The sequence below is a fragment of the Aphelocoma coerulescens genome, chromosome 14 (genome assembly GCF_041296385.1).
Source record: "Aphelocoma coerulescens isolate FSJ_1873_10779 chromosome 14, UR_Acoe_1.0, whole genome shotgun sequence".
NCBI classification, from domain to species: Eukaryota; Metazoa; Chordata; class Aves; order Passeriformes; family Corvidae; genus Aphelocoma; species Aphelocoma coerulescens.
In genome coordinates, this window is record NC_091028.1 from 16132350 (window position 1) to 16146993 (window position 14644).

The following is a 14644-nucleotide window of genomic DNA, read 5'->3' on the forward strand; positions in this document are numbered from 1 at the left end:
GGGGTGGTTTTAATGGTTTGAAAATAACTTGAGTTTAATATCAGGAGGCATTATGAGAATCCTCTAATTTAAGTTTCTGATCTGTATGTAATAAATGAAAAGAAAGGGGCTTCTTCAAAGGGTGATTTAGAACATTTGAAGGTTTCAGTGCCAAGCTGTCTGAAGGAACTTGTCTGTCTTATCCTATCTGGGCATGAGATTCTCTTACCTTGCTCTCAAAATTCTCAGTATGAATTCTCTATGCTTCCTTTATCACAAGTAAAAGAATATTTTTGAAAAGGTGTTAATGCTCAGTCTTTGTATGATATAAAATGTGTCTGCTTCAGAGATGTCTTTATTTTTAACCTTCTTTCTTAAAAGGTCCTCCAAGTTATGTCCCAGCAACAGCATTTCTGCAAAATGCAGGCCAGGCACATCTAATCAGTCAGTGTGAACAACTGGAAGGAGAAGTTGGTGCTCTTCTGCAGCAGAGAAGATCCGTGTTACGTGGCTGCCTGGAACAATTGCACAACTATGCAACAGTAGCTCTGCAGTATCCAAAAGCTGTGTTTCAGAAGCACCGAATAGAGCAGTGGAAAACCTGGATGGAAGAACTCATTTGTAACATGACAATAGAGCGTTGTCAGGATATCTTTAGGAAGTAAGTTGACAGAATAACGAATTGTTCAAAGAATGTAATTTTCGAGCTACTACCCTAATTTTATCATTAAAATACATACATTTGCAAGGACTTATCAAATTATAAAGCAAACCAAGATTAAGGTGCAATTCTGTAAATTTGGAGTAAATATAAAAAACTGCTTTAAGAATACCGTTCCAGAGTTTAATCTGTGTACTTCCACATGAAAATCAAGTAACACTGCCCTGAAATGAACAAATGAAGAATTCCTGTTTGTGGCTTCAGGGTAGTGATATTTCAGGTTTTAGAAACTTTGAGTATTTAAAAATCAGTTAAGGAAGGATTTTTGTTTTTTAATCTAGTAGATTTTCAGGCAGTTTCTGATTCTTTTTTTCTTCTAAAGTCAGGCTGTTTCAGCATTATTATGGCTTGTCTTAGATTATATTTAAGATGATCTACATTGTATTCAAACATTTACTCTGAAATCTGTTTCCTTCCCTTTTGTCTTGTATTCATCCTTTCCCTCAAGGACAACTGTCAAAATCCTTGCAAATAGGTGTGAAATACGGTGCATTCCAGGACTTTATAAAGGCAACTTCAGGGTAGTCATCAACTGCTTGTTTGTAAGAATTAGGTGATACAGGAATGGCTCAAACACTGGCATTTTTCCTACCTACAGAGCAGAATGCAATCTTTTACCACCTGAGAAGGGAAAATTTAGCCAGTGTACTTTTTCTTTACAGGTATGAGATGCAGTATGCTCCTCAGCCGCCTCCGAGCATGTGTCAGTTCATAACGGCCACGGAAATGACCCTGCAGCGCTACGCAGCCGATATCAATAACCGGCTGATCAGGCAGGTGGAGCGGCTGAAGCAGGAGGCGGTCACTGTGCCCGTGTGCGAGGAGCAGCTCAAAGAGATCGAGCGCTGCATCAAAGTGTTCCTGCACGAGAACGGCGAGGAGGGCTCGCTGAGCTTGGCCAGCGTCATCATCTCCGCTCTGTGCGCGCTGACGAGGTGAGTTCCCTCCTGTGAGACTCCGCCTGAGCTCGTGCTGGAGACCACATCACAGGAATAGTCAAGTGAGGGAATTGTGTCAAGAGTGCAACAGCAGGCACGTTGTCTAAGCGTCTCAATTCATCTAGGCGCAACCTGATGATGGAAGGTGCGGCGTCGAGTGCTGGAGAGCAGCTGGTTGATTTGACTTCCAGAGATGGAGCCTGGTTCCTGGAGGAGCTTTGCAGCATGAGTGGGAATGTCACGTGCCTTGTGCAGCTGCTGAAGCAGTGTCATCTTGTACCCCAGGACTTAGATATTCCAAACCCCATGGAAGCGTCAGAAGCTGTCCACTTAGCCAATGGAGTATATATCTCACTTCAGGTGATTCTTTTATGTTACTTTTTGCCCCCATCCATCAAGGCTTCAGCTAAGTCATTCTTAATAGATTCTTCCTTAATAGGCTGAATGTTTGTTTATGATGCTGCTGAGATTTTTTCATAAGTCTTGCTCCTTGACTGCTGATTTCTTCAAAGTTAATTAAAGAGTAGACTTTGGACTCTTGGCTGACCACCATGATGTTATATTTTAGATAATGTGTGCTGCATGGTGGTGTAGTACTAAAGTGACAAAAGATGTTGCATGTGATACTTCTTGAGAGGGAGAAACTTCTTATTTTTTCATGCTTACTTCCCAACAGGAATTGAACTCAAACTTCCGACAGATCATTTTCCCTGAAGCACTTAGGTGCTTAATGAAAGGAGAGTATACTTTAGAGAGTATGCTCCATGAATTGGATAATCTTATAGAGCAAACAACGGATGGAGTGCCTTTGCAAACATTGGTTGAATCTCTCCAAGCCTACTTACGAAATGCTGCTATGGGTATAGAGGAGGAGACACATACTCATTACATTGATGTTGCAAGGTAAATCACCTGTTTTTTTTGGTTCAGGTGTGAGAGTGTGAAGACTGAAGAACATTAGTTTGTCTAAAATTATTTTTTGTTTGATATATAGGCTTTTCTTGCCCAAGAATACCCTTAAGCAGAGTGCAGGGTCTAAAGTGTACACTTTTTTCCTGTGTGTTTGTGTGTTTATCCACATGCATACACAGAAACATGGAGCTGTGGCAGCTTACACTTACATCTGCCTAAAGCTGACTTTTGGTAGTCAATTTTTTCCAAAATACGCAGTTGTGATTTTATATTTGAAGTTAAAGGATGCTAAAAATAGGAACTAGTTCATTAGTTTGTGGGAGGAACCTGTGAAAGGGAGAGCTTGTAACCATGGCACTCTTCATCAGGAGGTTTAGTGAGCAGCTTTTGCTTAATGAGTCAGTGACTTGATTAAAAAACCAAAATGAAACAAAACCATAACCAAACAGAAAGACTTGTGCATCTCGTAGTGTGGGACAGTATCTTTCTGGGTAAGTGCTTGGTACACAATTAAGCCAATTCAAAATCTTCAGGTGACGTTTCCCTTGGGCCAGTTGTGGTGGCTAAATGAGTGGTACAGGGAAGGCTGCTGTACCTGTTGAAAACAATTTACTTTTTTTCTCTTAGTTTAGTTTTCCTCCTGGTTTGCCCATTGGCAAGCCTGCTCAGCTGGTTAGTTGAAGGTCGAAAGTCACACGGGAAGGAGGGGATAAAACACCCTTCAGGAGCAACCAGCTCTTAAGACCTCATCCTCCACCTTTTCACTCGTGCTCCTGTCATTTATAAATGTGCATGTTATAAAACCAGTGCTTGCTTTTCAAGAATGAAGGTTGATATTTACATCACTAACTATTCATAACTTTATCATGCTCATAGAAAGTAGTCTTTGTCTTCTACCTGTAATTTAAGTTAGCTTTGTAGCTGGTCGTTTAGTACAGTCCTGTTGTATTTGATATCCTTCACTGTTGTAAGACCAGCATTGGGACTCATGTGAAAATGGGGCAGAGAGGGTGGGAAAAGCCTGCAAGAATTTCAGTGTGTCCAGATGCAACTTAATTCCAGTCTGTTCTATCTGTGGGATCAGTCAGCTTAAGAAAATTCTATTTATTGTGGACTAAGCAAAGCTATGTAATTTTATTTTTTTTTCCTTTTAAGAGTACTTCATGCTCAGTATGGTGAACTGATTCAGCCAAGAAATGGTTCAGTTGATGAAACTCCCAAAATGTCAGCTGGTCAGATGCTTTTGGTAGCTTTTGACGGAATGTTTGCTCAAGTGGAAACTGCATTTGGTTTATTGATTGAAAAGGTATGGATTTGTTCTTTTTGGAGTGCAGTTTGAGTCAGAATTAGGAAACTTTAAAAAAAACCACACTAATAAATTTCCTTTACATTGCTCAGCTAAACAAGATGGAGATACCTCTTGCTTGGCGTAAGATTGACATAATTAGGGAAGCCCGCAGCACCCAAGTTAACTTCTTTGATGATGACAATAATCGGCAAGTTCTGGAGGAAATTTTCTTTCTGAAGAGACTGCAAACAATTAAAGAATTTTTCAGGCTGTGTGGTACCTTTTCTAAAACACTGTCAGGTAAATAAAAGTTATCAAATATTCAGTGTGCCTTTATCCACTTCCCATTCCAATCGGAAGAATGTAAATGGTCACTTTTGTTGTAACTTACCCTTGATATATGGTAAAGAAGCAGAAATTAAAAATTAATTCCTGTGCTTTCACTCTGTTTTTAAGTTGGATATTATTTTTTTGGATGCATCAAACACTTTGTTTATAACAAAAATATTATTTCTTTCACTGTAAAAGGAATCAGTTCGCTTGAAGACCAGAATGCAGTAAATGGACCTGTTCAAATTGTCAACGTGAAAGCCCTTTACAGGAACTCTTGTTTTAGTGAAGATCAAATGGCCAAGCCAATTAAGGCTTTTACAGCAGACTTTGTGAGGCAGCTTTTAATTGGCCTCCCAAATCAAGCTTTGGGACTGACCTTGTGCAGTTTCATCAGCGCCCTGGGTGTCGATATCATTGCTCAGGTAGAGGCTAAAGACTTTGGAGCAGAAAGCAAAGTTTCTGTGGATGACCTGTGCAAGAAAGCTGTGGAGCACAATATCCAGATTGGCAAGTTCTCGCAGCTGGTGATGAACAGGGCCACAGTCCTGGCCAGCTCCTACGACACCGCCTGGAAGAAGCACGACCTGGTGCGGCGGCTGGAAACCAGCATTTCCTCCTGCAAGACCAGCCTGCAGCGAGTGCAGCTGCACATTGCCATGTTCCAGGTGAGAGCCCGGCACAGGCTGGGCATTTCCACATGGGGAAAGTGAGCACGAGGTACAGTGTCTGAGCACAACAAACACGGTGTTTTGTTGAATAAATTCTAAGGTATTTTAATGGGCTTGATGAAGTATTTTGGTTTTTATTGTGCTGTAAATATATAAGCAAACATTGTTATTGGTAGCTTTTTTTGAAGACTGGCTGCTTTACAAGAAGCAAATTTGGCAACTTATAAATTCTTTGGAATCAATACATGTCTTTTTTTTCAACAGCAATTAAGTCATTTCTTGGAAAATAGTTTGTTCACTGACTCTTACCAGGAATGCTGTCCCATTCTCCCCCTTTTTTCCAAACAGGTTATGACTTCAAGGGAGGAGATGGCTTAGAATAGAGGGTTATGAGTTGCTGAATGTCATCTTGTATCATCTCTTCAAAGTTTTAATGCATTAACTGTCTCCTTGCTCCAGTCTTTGCTTCATTAAAAAATACAAATAGTAGTAGTGTCAGTCCTGAAAAATGCTCTTCTGAGACTTTAGATAAATGCCATTGTGTACCTTTTACACTGGTAACCATTGTGTTGTACTACCAGTGATCTTCATTTTATAGTGGCTTGTAGGTTTAGGGACAAGGCTTTCTCCATGTCTGTTAATGAACCATTTCATAGATTGGTAAGCAAAATTGTTGTGGTTTTAATGCATCACAAGTGAATTGTTTCTGAATATTGATGGCTTTTCCTTTAGACCAAAAAAATGTGTGTAAATCACTTCTAGTAAATTAATGGACTGATTAATGGTATAAACATCCAAGCCAGCAAAACACAGTTTGCACCTGCCTTGTATCATTTAATGCTCTCGAATGATGTAGAGCTTTGAGCTGTGCTGGTACTGTCTGACATGCAGCCCTTATAAAGTGTACCAGAGCTCTGCAATTGCTGCTTGTGATGCAAAGTATTTTGTGCTGAGCAATATTGATAATCGAGTGTTGCTGTTGCTTTCTTAAAGTGGCAGCATGAAGATCTCCTCATCAGTCGCCCCCAGGCTATTTCTGTCACTCCTCCACCTCGTTCTGCAATTTTAGCCAGCATGAAAAAGAAACTTCACACGCTCAGTCAGATTGAAGCTTCCATTGCAACAGTCCAGGTATGACTGTTTTGGGGAGGGTTGTTTGGGGAGCAGCATACTGAACTGGCTAACACAAACTGCAGAATCATCCACCACCTTCACATTCTGTTGCCTGGCTTGCTGTTGTACACAAATGTGGAGGTATTGCCATTGATCTCTTTCAGTCTGTCTGATGGATACTGTTAGGTTGATTGATTTTGCTGTCTCATGCAAAATGTTCTCTTTGGAACAGCAGTAAATCTCTTTGAAGAAAAATACAAATCTGTGGAAGTACCTTTTTTTCTGAAGGCTGGTAATGCTCCTTTTCTTTAAGTTTGTCTGCCTTAGATCATCCTTACTATTGTTTTGCTGCTAAATGTCAGAAGTTTCTTTTGTAGGTCTGGGCAAATAAAGTATTCTGTGTGTTAAGGTTTGTGTGCTGTGGCTTGGCTCAGTATTTTAGATTTCTTTGGTACCAGTAATATGGAATGTTTAATTGTTTATTAAATACTGCCTAGCTTCCTGAATTTTAATTTCCTTTTTTAGTTGTGAAGGTACTGTTTATAATAATTTCTTGAATTATTTGCAAAATAGTGGAGGACTCCTATGATATTATATAGTTCTTAGTCTAGAAATCTGATTACTTTTGCTTTTTTTTGGTGAGTGAAAATTTAGGCAGGTAGACTTTCTGTAACAATCAAATCCAGTTGTGATGTGTACTGGAAATAAACATTTAAACAGAGCAAACTAACCTTTGCCAATCATGAGTAGCACAGTATTTTACATATATGGGCGTAAGAATGTGTCTGCATGTGTTACATGTGCATAATTTATTTAAAGTCAGGCTTAGAATGGTGTATAGCAGTATGAATTATCTATCTGGGGTTTTTTCTTCCCCAATGCAGGAGAAACTAGCAGCACTTGAAGCAAGTATTGAGCAGCGTTTAAAATGGGCAGGAGGTGCTAATCCTGCACTGGCCCCAGTCTTGCAAGATTTTGATGCCACTATTGCTGAAAGAAGAAACCTTGTACTGAAAGAAAGTCAAAGAGCAAGTCAGGTACTGCAGATAAGTACAGTACTCTTGACTCCATAACTGTGTTCACTCTTCATTTCCTGCTCGAGGTTTATGTAGAAGATATTTTTCTGCTCTGCATCTACAGAGCAAACATAGATAACCAAACACTTCTGGGAATCCCACTGGAAATCAATAGGAATAATCTTTGTGAGAATTGCTGCAGGGTTGGATGACCCTGGGATGATAGTGCTCCTGTAACTGAGCAGTATCTGTGTGCTTAAAATTCTCAGTTCAAAGGACATGAAAAAAAATGCTGTTTGTCTAATAGACAGTTGAAACGGAATAATTTTTCTCACTCTTGCTTTGATTTTTCAGGTCACTTTCCTTTGCAGTAATATCATTCATTTTGAAAGCTTACGAACGAGAACAGCAGAAGCCTTAAACCTTGATGCTGCATTGTTTGAACTCCTCAAACGCTGCCAACAGATGTGCTCCTTTGCATCGCAGTTCAACAGCTCCGTGTCTGACCTGGAGCTTCGCCTGCTGCAGAGAGTGGTAAGCAAAGGGCACAGCAAAACACAAAACGTTCCAGAATCGCTGCTGGGAGTTCTCAGTTCTGTCTTCCATTCCCAGTTAGTGTTATGTACACCTTCAGATGGAGTGTGGCTACAGAGTTTATGCTGTCAGCTGCTAAGCACTTGGCAGTGCTGTCTATACAGGAAGTGAATTTTATCTCGGGGTACAGATAAAGAAATGTTTCTGTTATTTTTAGGGCACTGGTCTTGAACATCCTATTGGCAGCTCTGAATGGCTTCACTCAGCTCACAAGCAGTTGACCCAGGAGATATCTACACAGAGAACAGTACAAACAGAAAGAGAGCAGCAAATAGAAACAGTTTGTGAAACAATTCAGAATCTGGTGGATAGTATTAAAACTGTGCTCACGGGTCATAACAGACAACTTGGAGATGTCAAACATCTACTGAAAGCTATGGCAAAGGTACACCTGAAACATCCTTAAATTTATTCTTCAAGCCCATGTCAGTACAGTTAAAGAAAAATAACAGTTGTAGCTTTGTGCTTTGTAAAGTATCTAGAAACAGTAAAATGTGCTTATGCATATGGAGTTCAAGGCATAACGTTCATGTTTAGGAATTCATAGAGCTTTCTAGCATTAGTCTTAGCAGGCTTTGGTTGAACTGAACTTCTTCTCTCTCTTGACAGTTTATAAACATTGTGTTTATAAGTCCTCTAGGTTCTTAATCAGTAAAAAAAATTATCATTTTAAAATTTATTTTCTTGATACATAATTTCTGAAAATTCAAATGAGAAACTGAGGGGCTGAAAGGGCTCAGAAATGCTCAACTTTATTCTCTTAGCCAAAATTTAGCAGTTGACCTTTTTGCACATCTTGGTTACAGGATGAAGAAGCGGCTTTGGCAGATGGTGAAGATGTTCCCTATGACAATAGTGTTAGGCAGTTCCTGGGCGAATATAAATCGTGGCAAGATAATATTCAGACAGTTCTGTTTACATTAGTTCAGGTTATGGGTCAAGTCCGCAGTCAGGAACATGTTGAAATGCTGCAGGAAATAACTCCCACCTTGAAAGAACTAAAAACACAGAGCCAAAGGTAAGAAAGTTACCTCGTCTCAGGTGAGAAAAGGCTCCTTTCATGGAGCAGGAACACATCACGGGGCACATACTTGATGATTGTCTTAGAGCTCAGAAATATTTTTGCAAAATTTGAAGTAATTTAATTTTTGAGTTTTCAGTAAGTCACGTAGTTGTATGAATATTTATCAACTCCCTTATGTTTCCCAGTGTCTACAATAATCTGGTGGGGTTTGCATCACCCTTAGTCACGGATACAGCAAATGAATGCTCCAGCCCAACTTCAGCTGCTACATATCAGCCAACCTTTGCTGCAGGTAATACTTGCAAAAGTACAAACATGAAACCACCAGGAAATTGTTAGAGAGGGGACCATAGCTCTTAATGAATTTTGAAATGCAGCCATTTTCTATAAGATTATAAAAGCCTACAAAATTCAAGTAATTCATCATACAATGACTGCTTGAGCATAGCCTTTGAGATCTGTGTTCACCCCACAACACCCAAAATACACAGAAAGCATTGTCACGTGTATCAACTGAACTGTGATTTCTGTTGAAATTAGTATTAAAATTTATGGTGACTTAGGAATTAATCTGGAAACCCTACAAATGCATTCATGTCTGCAAAGTTTTCATTACTTTGAAAACATGAATAACATTTCTCAGGAGAAATCCTTTCCATTTAAAGGATTACTCTGCTGTCAACATTTGGACTAGGGTGCAGGTTTATAATTTCTATCAAGAACAAGAATTGCCTTTCATAACTGTCCTATGAATGATAGAGGTTGAGAGGCAATAAAAATTTGCTTAGTATAAACAAATTCTTAGCGGTGGAATAACACTTCTTGTTTATGAAGTGAAAGAAATTAGAAAATAGAAAGATTGCAAATTGGTGCAGAATTTAAAATGCAAATTTAAAATGCATTTGTTCTGAAAAACTGATAGGTGTATTTGATATGCATTTAACTGTGCTTTTTCTTGCCTCTATAATATGCTATTATTTTGGAGACTTTAAGCACTTTTAAACTTTCTTTACAGCTGTGCGTAGCAATACAGGGCAGAAAACTCAGCCAGAGGTGATGTCACAGAATGCAAGAAAGCTAATTCAGAAAAATCTTGCAACATCAGCAGATACTCCGCCAAACACAGTCCCAGGAACTGGCAAAAGTGTTGCTTGTAGTCCCAAAAAGACAGCCAGGGACCCTAAAACAGGAAAAGGTAAATACAAACCTTAAAAAAAACAACTAGAAAAAAACAACAGCCCTACTGCTGACAGCAACAAAAAAAATACCTCAGAGGGTTTCTGTGCAGGAATGTCAAGTTGAATTAACTTCATTTTGTACCTGTAGCCGTGCAGGAGAGGAATTCCTACGCAGTTAGCGTGTGGAAGCGGGTCAAAGCCAAGTTAGAGGGCCGAGATGTGGATCCCAACAGGAGAATGTCTGTGGCTGAACAGGTGAGTTCAAAGTAAAGTTCCAGTACTGGTCCTTGCATTGAATCCATGGTAATTAGCAGGTGTGTATGCTGAAGTGTGCCTTCAGGACTAAAATCCCGTTGTGAATGGGGGTTCCTTTGGAGGTGTGAGCTATTCCAGTGCAAAGCAGGGTTGCTGCTGCCTTGTATTGCTGCATTCTTTTTTTTATTTTTTGCTATCATAATCTTTTGTTTTTCACATGGGAGGTTTATGTAAAACCACGAATTAGATAAAACTGGCTTTTGTCTGTCAGTAAGCTAACATTTGTTCCACAGCTGCTGACAGCCAGGGAGAACACGAGATCTGTACAGCTGCCCAAGGGCAGCCCTCGCCTGTGCTCACTAACATAACACAACCACTCCTGCCTCTGGGCAACAGAGTCAGGGGACACACTTGTCCCCATCTATTTGAGAATGTTGTGGCTGCTTTCAAGATAGGGGCTGTAAATGAGATGATGTGTGATTGTACAGCTTCCTGTTTCTTGTGTGGACTGCACAAAGTTATGTCTACAGTCATCTTAGATTTTTTCAGTGAAATATTTGCAGGTGACATTCAACAGTAAATTCTAAGATCACCTAAAACACTTTTAAAATTCTAGCTTATTTTTAATTCCTTGTTTGACCTTTTTAATAGGTTGACTTTGTGATTAAGGAAGCAACTAATCTAGATAACTTGGCTCAGCTGTATGAAGGTTGGACTGCCTGGGTATGAGTAGGGAGACAGCAGATCAGTCTGGTTCAGCGAGGTCAGACATCCACCAGAATCAACTCGGCCTCAGGCATCCGTAGCCGCACCACAGTCGGTGGTGATGCATACTGGGGCTTAATCTGAGGAAACCTAGGAAATCTCGGTGCACTGGGAAGTGAATCCTGCAGGATGATAGCTGCACTCAGGGATACGCTAAACACAATGGTCTGCAACCCCCACGGTCAAGGGTGAACGCTCACCGCTTGAGCAACACGGTTTGTCTTTCTGCTGCGGAAGAACTGCAAACGTGGCTGGGGGTCAGCTGCAGAAAGAAATCAGGATGCTACAAACCGCAGAGTGATTTGGAACTCAATTCCACCTGACCCTGTGAACAATTCAGGAAACACCGAACCCTGTTCAAAGAAAAACAGAAAAATGGGGCCATGAAGAAATCACAGCAAGGGCAGATTTGATGCATTCAGATTCTTGTTCCTCTTGTTACGTGGCAGCAGTGCTGGTTGAGTTGACCAGTTAGTACGGGAAAAGGCTACAAAATGTAAACTTCAGAAATGGACTGAAAGCAAAGAGCTGTACATCAGATACATGCTGCATTGGAAGAACTTCTGAGACAGAAGAAAAAGCCTTTGTTCTCTTCTCCCTTTCCTCTTTCCTTTCACTCCTCCCTCCCAGCCTCTCCTTGCATACACCCCTCTTGGCTTATTCTTGTAGGTTAGGCGTACTTCCAATATACTTTTTATTTCAATCCTTCTGCTTCACAGTTTAGTCAAATTAACGACTTAAATTCTGTTTGGTAAACAATTTTTCCAAAAACACTGAAAATATAGAACATCAATGATAACTTATGAGTTGGATGGTCAAATGCAAAATGTAATTTTGGTTATTTTTAAAGTCATTTTTGTGATTCTATTATGTACAGTTTCTCAAAATTGTCACTGTGCATTTAAAAGTAATGATTCCTACAGGCATTTGATTTAATGTGCACTTCCCTCTGCTTGCAGTGTACACTTTTTTGTAATTCAAATTGTCCCTCCAATCTCATTCTACTGTGATTGCTGTAGTTTCTTTCGTACGACGTAGCTAATCCAATGTAATCTTTACCTTTTTGAAAACCAGGATAGAGTATCTAGTAGAGTTTTACATTGTTGATGACAGATAAACAATAAAGTGATGTTCTGGTGGAGGTAGAGTGATATGCTTTTTACTTCATTTTCCTAATCCTTTTAGTTCACACTTGTAAATTCTAGTGCTTCACTTCACAGGGGTATACATATAATCCAAGAAATGAAGGACTCTCAAATTTTTGTTCAAATCGATCTGTAAAGATTTCTGCAAAGTAGTTTTCCTTTGCCATATTTCTTCTATAGGTGGTTGTTCAGTAATGCATCCATAGGGAATCTTCCACCAAGGTTTTTTTTAATCAGTTCTCAAAGTGTGATTATGGTCAGAAAAGTCTCTCTAAAAATGGCATCATCTTACTTCGATCAAGGTCCTGCTTGTCTGCTGGTTGTCTAAAAGACTTCTTGCTTCATTTTTTAAGTGGGACACCTTTAGGAAAAGGCAACTTCCTTTTCTCAGAGCAAATAAACCCCACAGAATTCGGGTACAGCTGCAGAATTGTAAAGGTGCTGATAGCTAAGGAAGCAGAAAATGCACCCCGGCGGTCTGAACCCAGATGAATTTGTGCAGCTCTGTATAAAAAGTTTCTCTTTTGTAAACTTGGTGAATTCATTATGCACAGTTGCTGAAAAATGTGGGAAGATCCTTAATGCCATTTTAGTCACTTTTCAGAGTAAAACCACACTTTCAATACGGCATTTTTTTCTGTCAAAATCCAAGTATTAAAAGATTTGAACCAAGCCCACTACTGGCATAAAATTAATTTAATTGAAAGGGTTTGCAGCAGTTCATCTGAGTAGGAAGCTTGGCTGGTGGTTTTTGGATAATGCCAGGCAAACTTCTGTTCCTTTCAGTATTTGCACTATGCTGACTGCTCTGCCTCCGCAGTAGGTCTTAGAATTCACTTTCTCCTCTGTTGCCAATTTTTTGTGGACATGCACTTTGACGTGTAAGAGTTTTCAACAGTCATATGGCCTTCCTTGCACTCTGATTGCCTGATTACCTCTAGGGAAGTCACCGGCTTTGCATCTAACAGTACCCGTGCAAACACATTCCACTGGCCCTGCTTCCTGGCCCTCTGCCACGCGCCTCGCAGGAAGAGCTGTTGGAATGGTGCAGTGAAGAACATTCATATGCAGAACAAGACACTTGACACTGTTGGTCCTTTTCATTTTTCTCCAGTTAAAATAACCTTATGAACAATCTGTTGGAGAAGTGTAGTGACAGGAGTGTGTTGTACCTGCTGTTTTGTTTCTTGGAAGCTGGGGGGAAGGGAGGGGTAATGCACTCACCTGTGGCTCATGTATTATACCTCTGCCATCCAGAAATGAAACACTTGTGTGGAGATGGGTTCTTACTGCGTAATTTAATAAAGTTTTGAAAAATAAAAATGAATATGTATTTTTAATTTCCTTGCATGCAAAATTGGGTGGTTGTGAATATTACAGGGAAGAATAAAGTGCCTGATACAAACAAATACAAACCAAACCCCAAATTAGAGACTTCAATTTGCATAGCTAATGCAAAGGAGACAGCTCAGATGTGCAGCAGTTAGTGGGACTGTCGACTTGTGTGCTGACACATTTTTCTTGGAAATGTTAGCAGCATGGGAGGTTGGTACAGTCTTGGTGAAACCTGAAATTCAGATTCTGCATACACACCCTGCATAGTAAATAAGACTGCATTAGTTACATTCTCTTAAAAGATGTTTCTTACAAAGACATAAGGGTATTTCCTTTATTTTCTGTAACACTGGTTTACTTTCCTCTGCAGTGAGGGATACCTCAAATAATGCAAGTCTTTTGCCCTCAAGGATTAGCCTGTTTAAATAGTAATGATTTGTCTAATTTTTCAAGTGTCTAGAGTAAAAGACTCAAGTCCCCTGTATAAATTGGGCATAAATCAGAGAGAAGGAGCTAGTTTTCCAAGAAAAGATGAGTGCAGTATCTATAAAAGCATTGGTGACAGTCAGTGCTGTCTGCTCTCTGGTAAACTGATCAAATGGTATTTTCCCTGTTAAGGGCTTTGGGGTATCTGAGGAGAAACACCATATAAACATATTCCTTCAGAAATAGCAGAGAGGGTTGGAGAAGTCAAAGCTCTGTTTTTCTACGTGCTGTAGTCTTTAAGGTTAATTTATTTCAATTACTCATCAATATGTTCTGTGCCTGGTACATTAGCTATTCTGTTTTAGTACACTCAAGTACTTCAAAGGCCTTTTCTTTTCTTTTGAGTTTATGCATTAAAGAATTTGACTAGGAAAAAAGTTTGAGATGACACCTGCCATCTGTGTGTTTGTCAACATGGCCCCAAATTATAAAATGCGTTTTTTCCTTTAGTGGAAAAGTTATGAGTATACTGTTAATATTTTAGCGAAAGAATTTCATTGAAATTACAGATATTATCTACAACTACTGCTGTGTACATAAATGCATAGCTGATTAGAGCAATTCTGCCATTCATCAGGCTAATTTTTTATTAATAGCATAACAAATGTGTGTTAGGTATGCTGAAAGGCTGGAGGCTTGACATGTAGACTTTGTGTGTCTGTTCTAAGTGCACAGAGCAATTACACTGCCCCTTTTAAAAGTGCTTTGAAGCCAGCTTGGGCATCTAATTTTCTGTGCATCTGCTAAGAGAGAATCTTGGTGCAGGTAGAATCGATGCCATTGCAGCATGGTCTGTGCCATGCATTGAGGCAAGCAAAGCAGCTGGGTGCAGGTAAGGCACAGGAGGGGGACTGAGCTACTGCTCATCCTCTGCCTCCTACAGCAGGGCTGAGA

At 39.8% G+C, this 14644-nt stretch overlaps 1 protein-coding gene across 2 annotated transcripts in view; it reads left to right on the forward strand.

Annotated features, from left to right (window-relative positions):
* Window positions 1-13252, forward strand: part of SMG1 (SMG1 nonsense mediated mRNA decay associated PI3K related kinase) — a 60633-nt gene extending 47381 nt beyond the window's left edge. For both annotated transcript variants that reach the window (XM_069030347.1, XM_069030348.1), the window contains 16 exons: window positions 361-640; window positions 1363-1635; window positions 1764-1998; window positions 2315-2541; window positions 3706-3856; window positions 3949-4138; window positions 4367-4836; window positions 5833-5970; window positions 6837-6989; window positions 7323-7502; window positions 7720-7947; window positions 8369-8580; window positions 8772-8878; window positions 9602-9781; window positions 9913-10019; window positions 10671-13252. In XM_069030347.1, the coding sequence (XP_068886448.1) occupies window positions 361-640; window positions 1363-1635; window positions 1764-1998; window positions 2315-2541; window positions 3706-3856; window positions 3949-4138; window positions 4367-4836; window positions 5833-5970; window positions 6837-6989; window positions 7323-7502; window positions 7720-7947; window positions 8369-8580; window positions 8772-8878; window positions 9602-9781; window positions 9913-10019; window positions 10671-10748 (3209 nt within the window). In that variant the 3' untranslated portion in view covers window positions 10749-13252. The remainder of the gene's footprint in view (window positions 1-360; window positions 641-1362; window positions 1636-1763; window positions 1999-2314; window positions 2542-3705; window positions 3857-3948; window positions 4139-4366; window positions 4837-5832; window positions 5971-6836; window positions 6990-7322; window positions 7503-7719; window positions 7948-8368; window positions 8581-8771; window positions 8879-9601; window positions 9782-9912; window positions 10020-10670) is intronic.
* Window positions 13253-14644: the final 1392 nt, after the last annotated feature.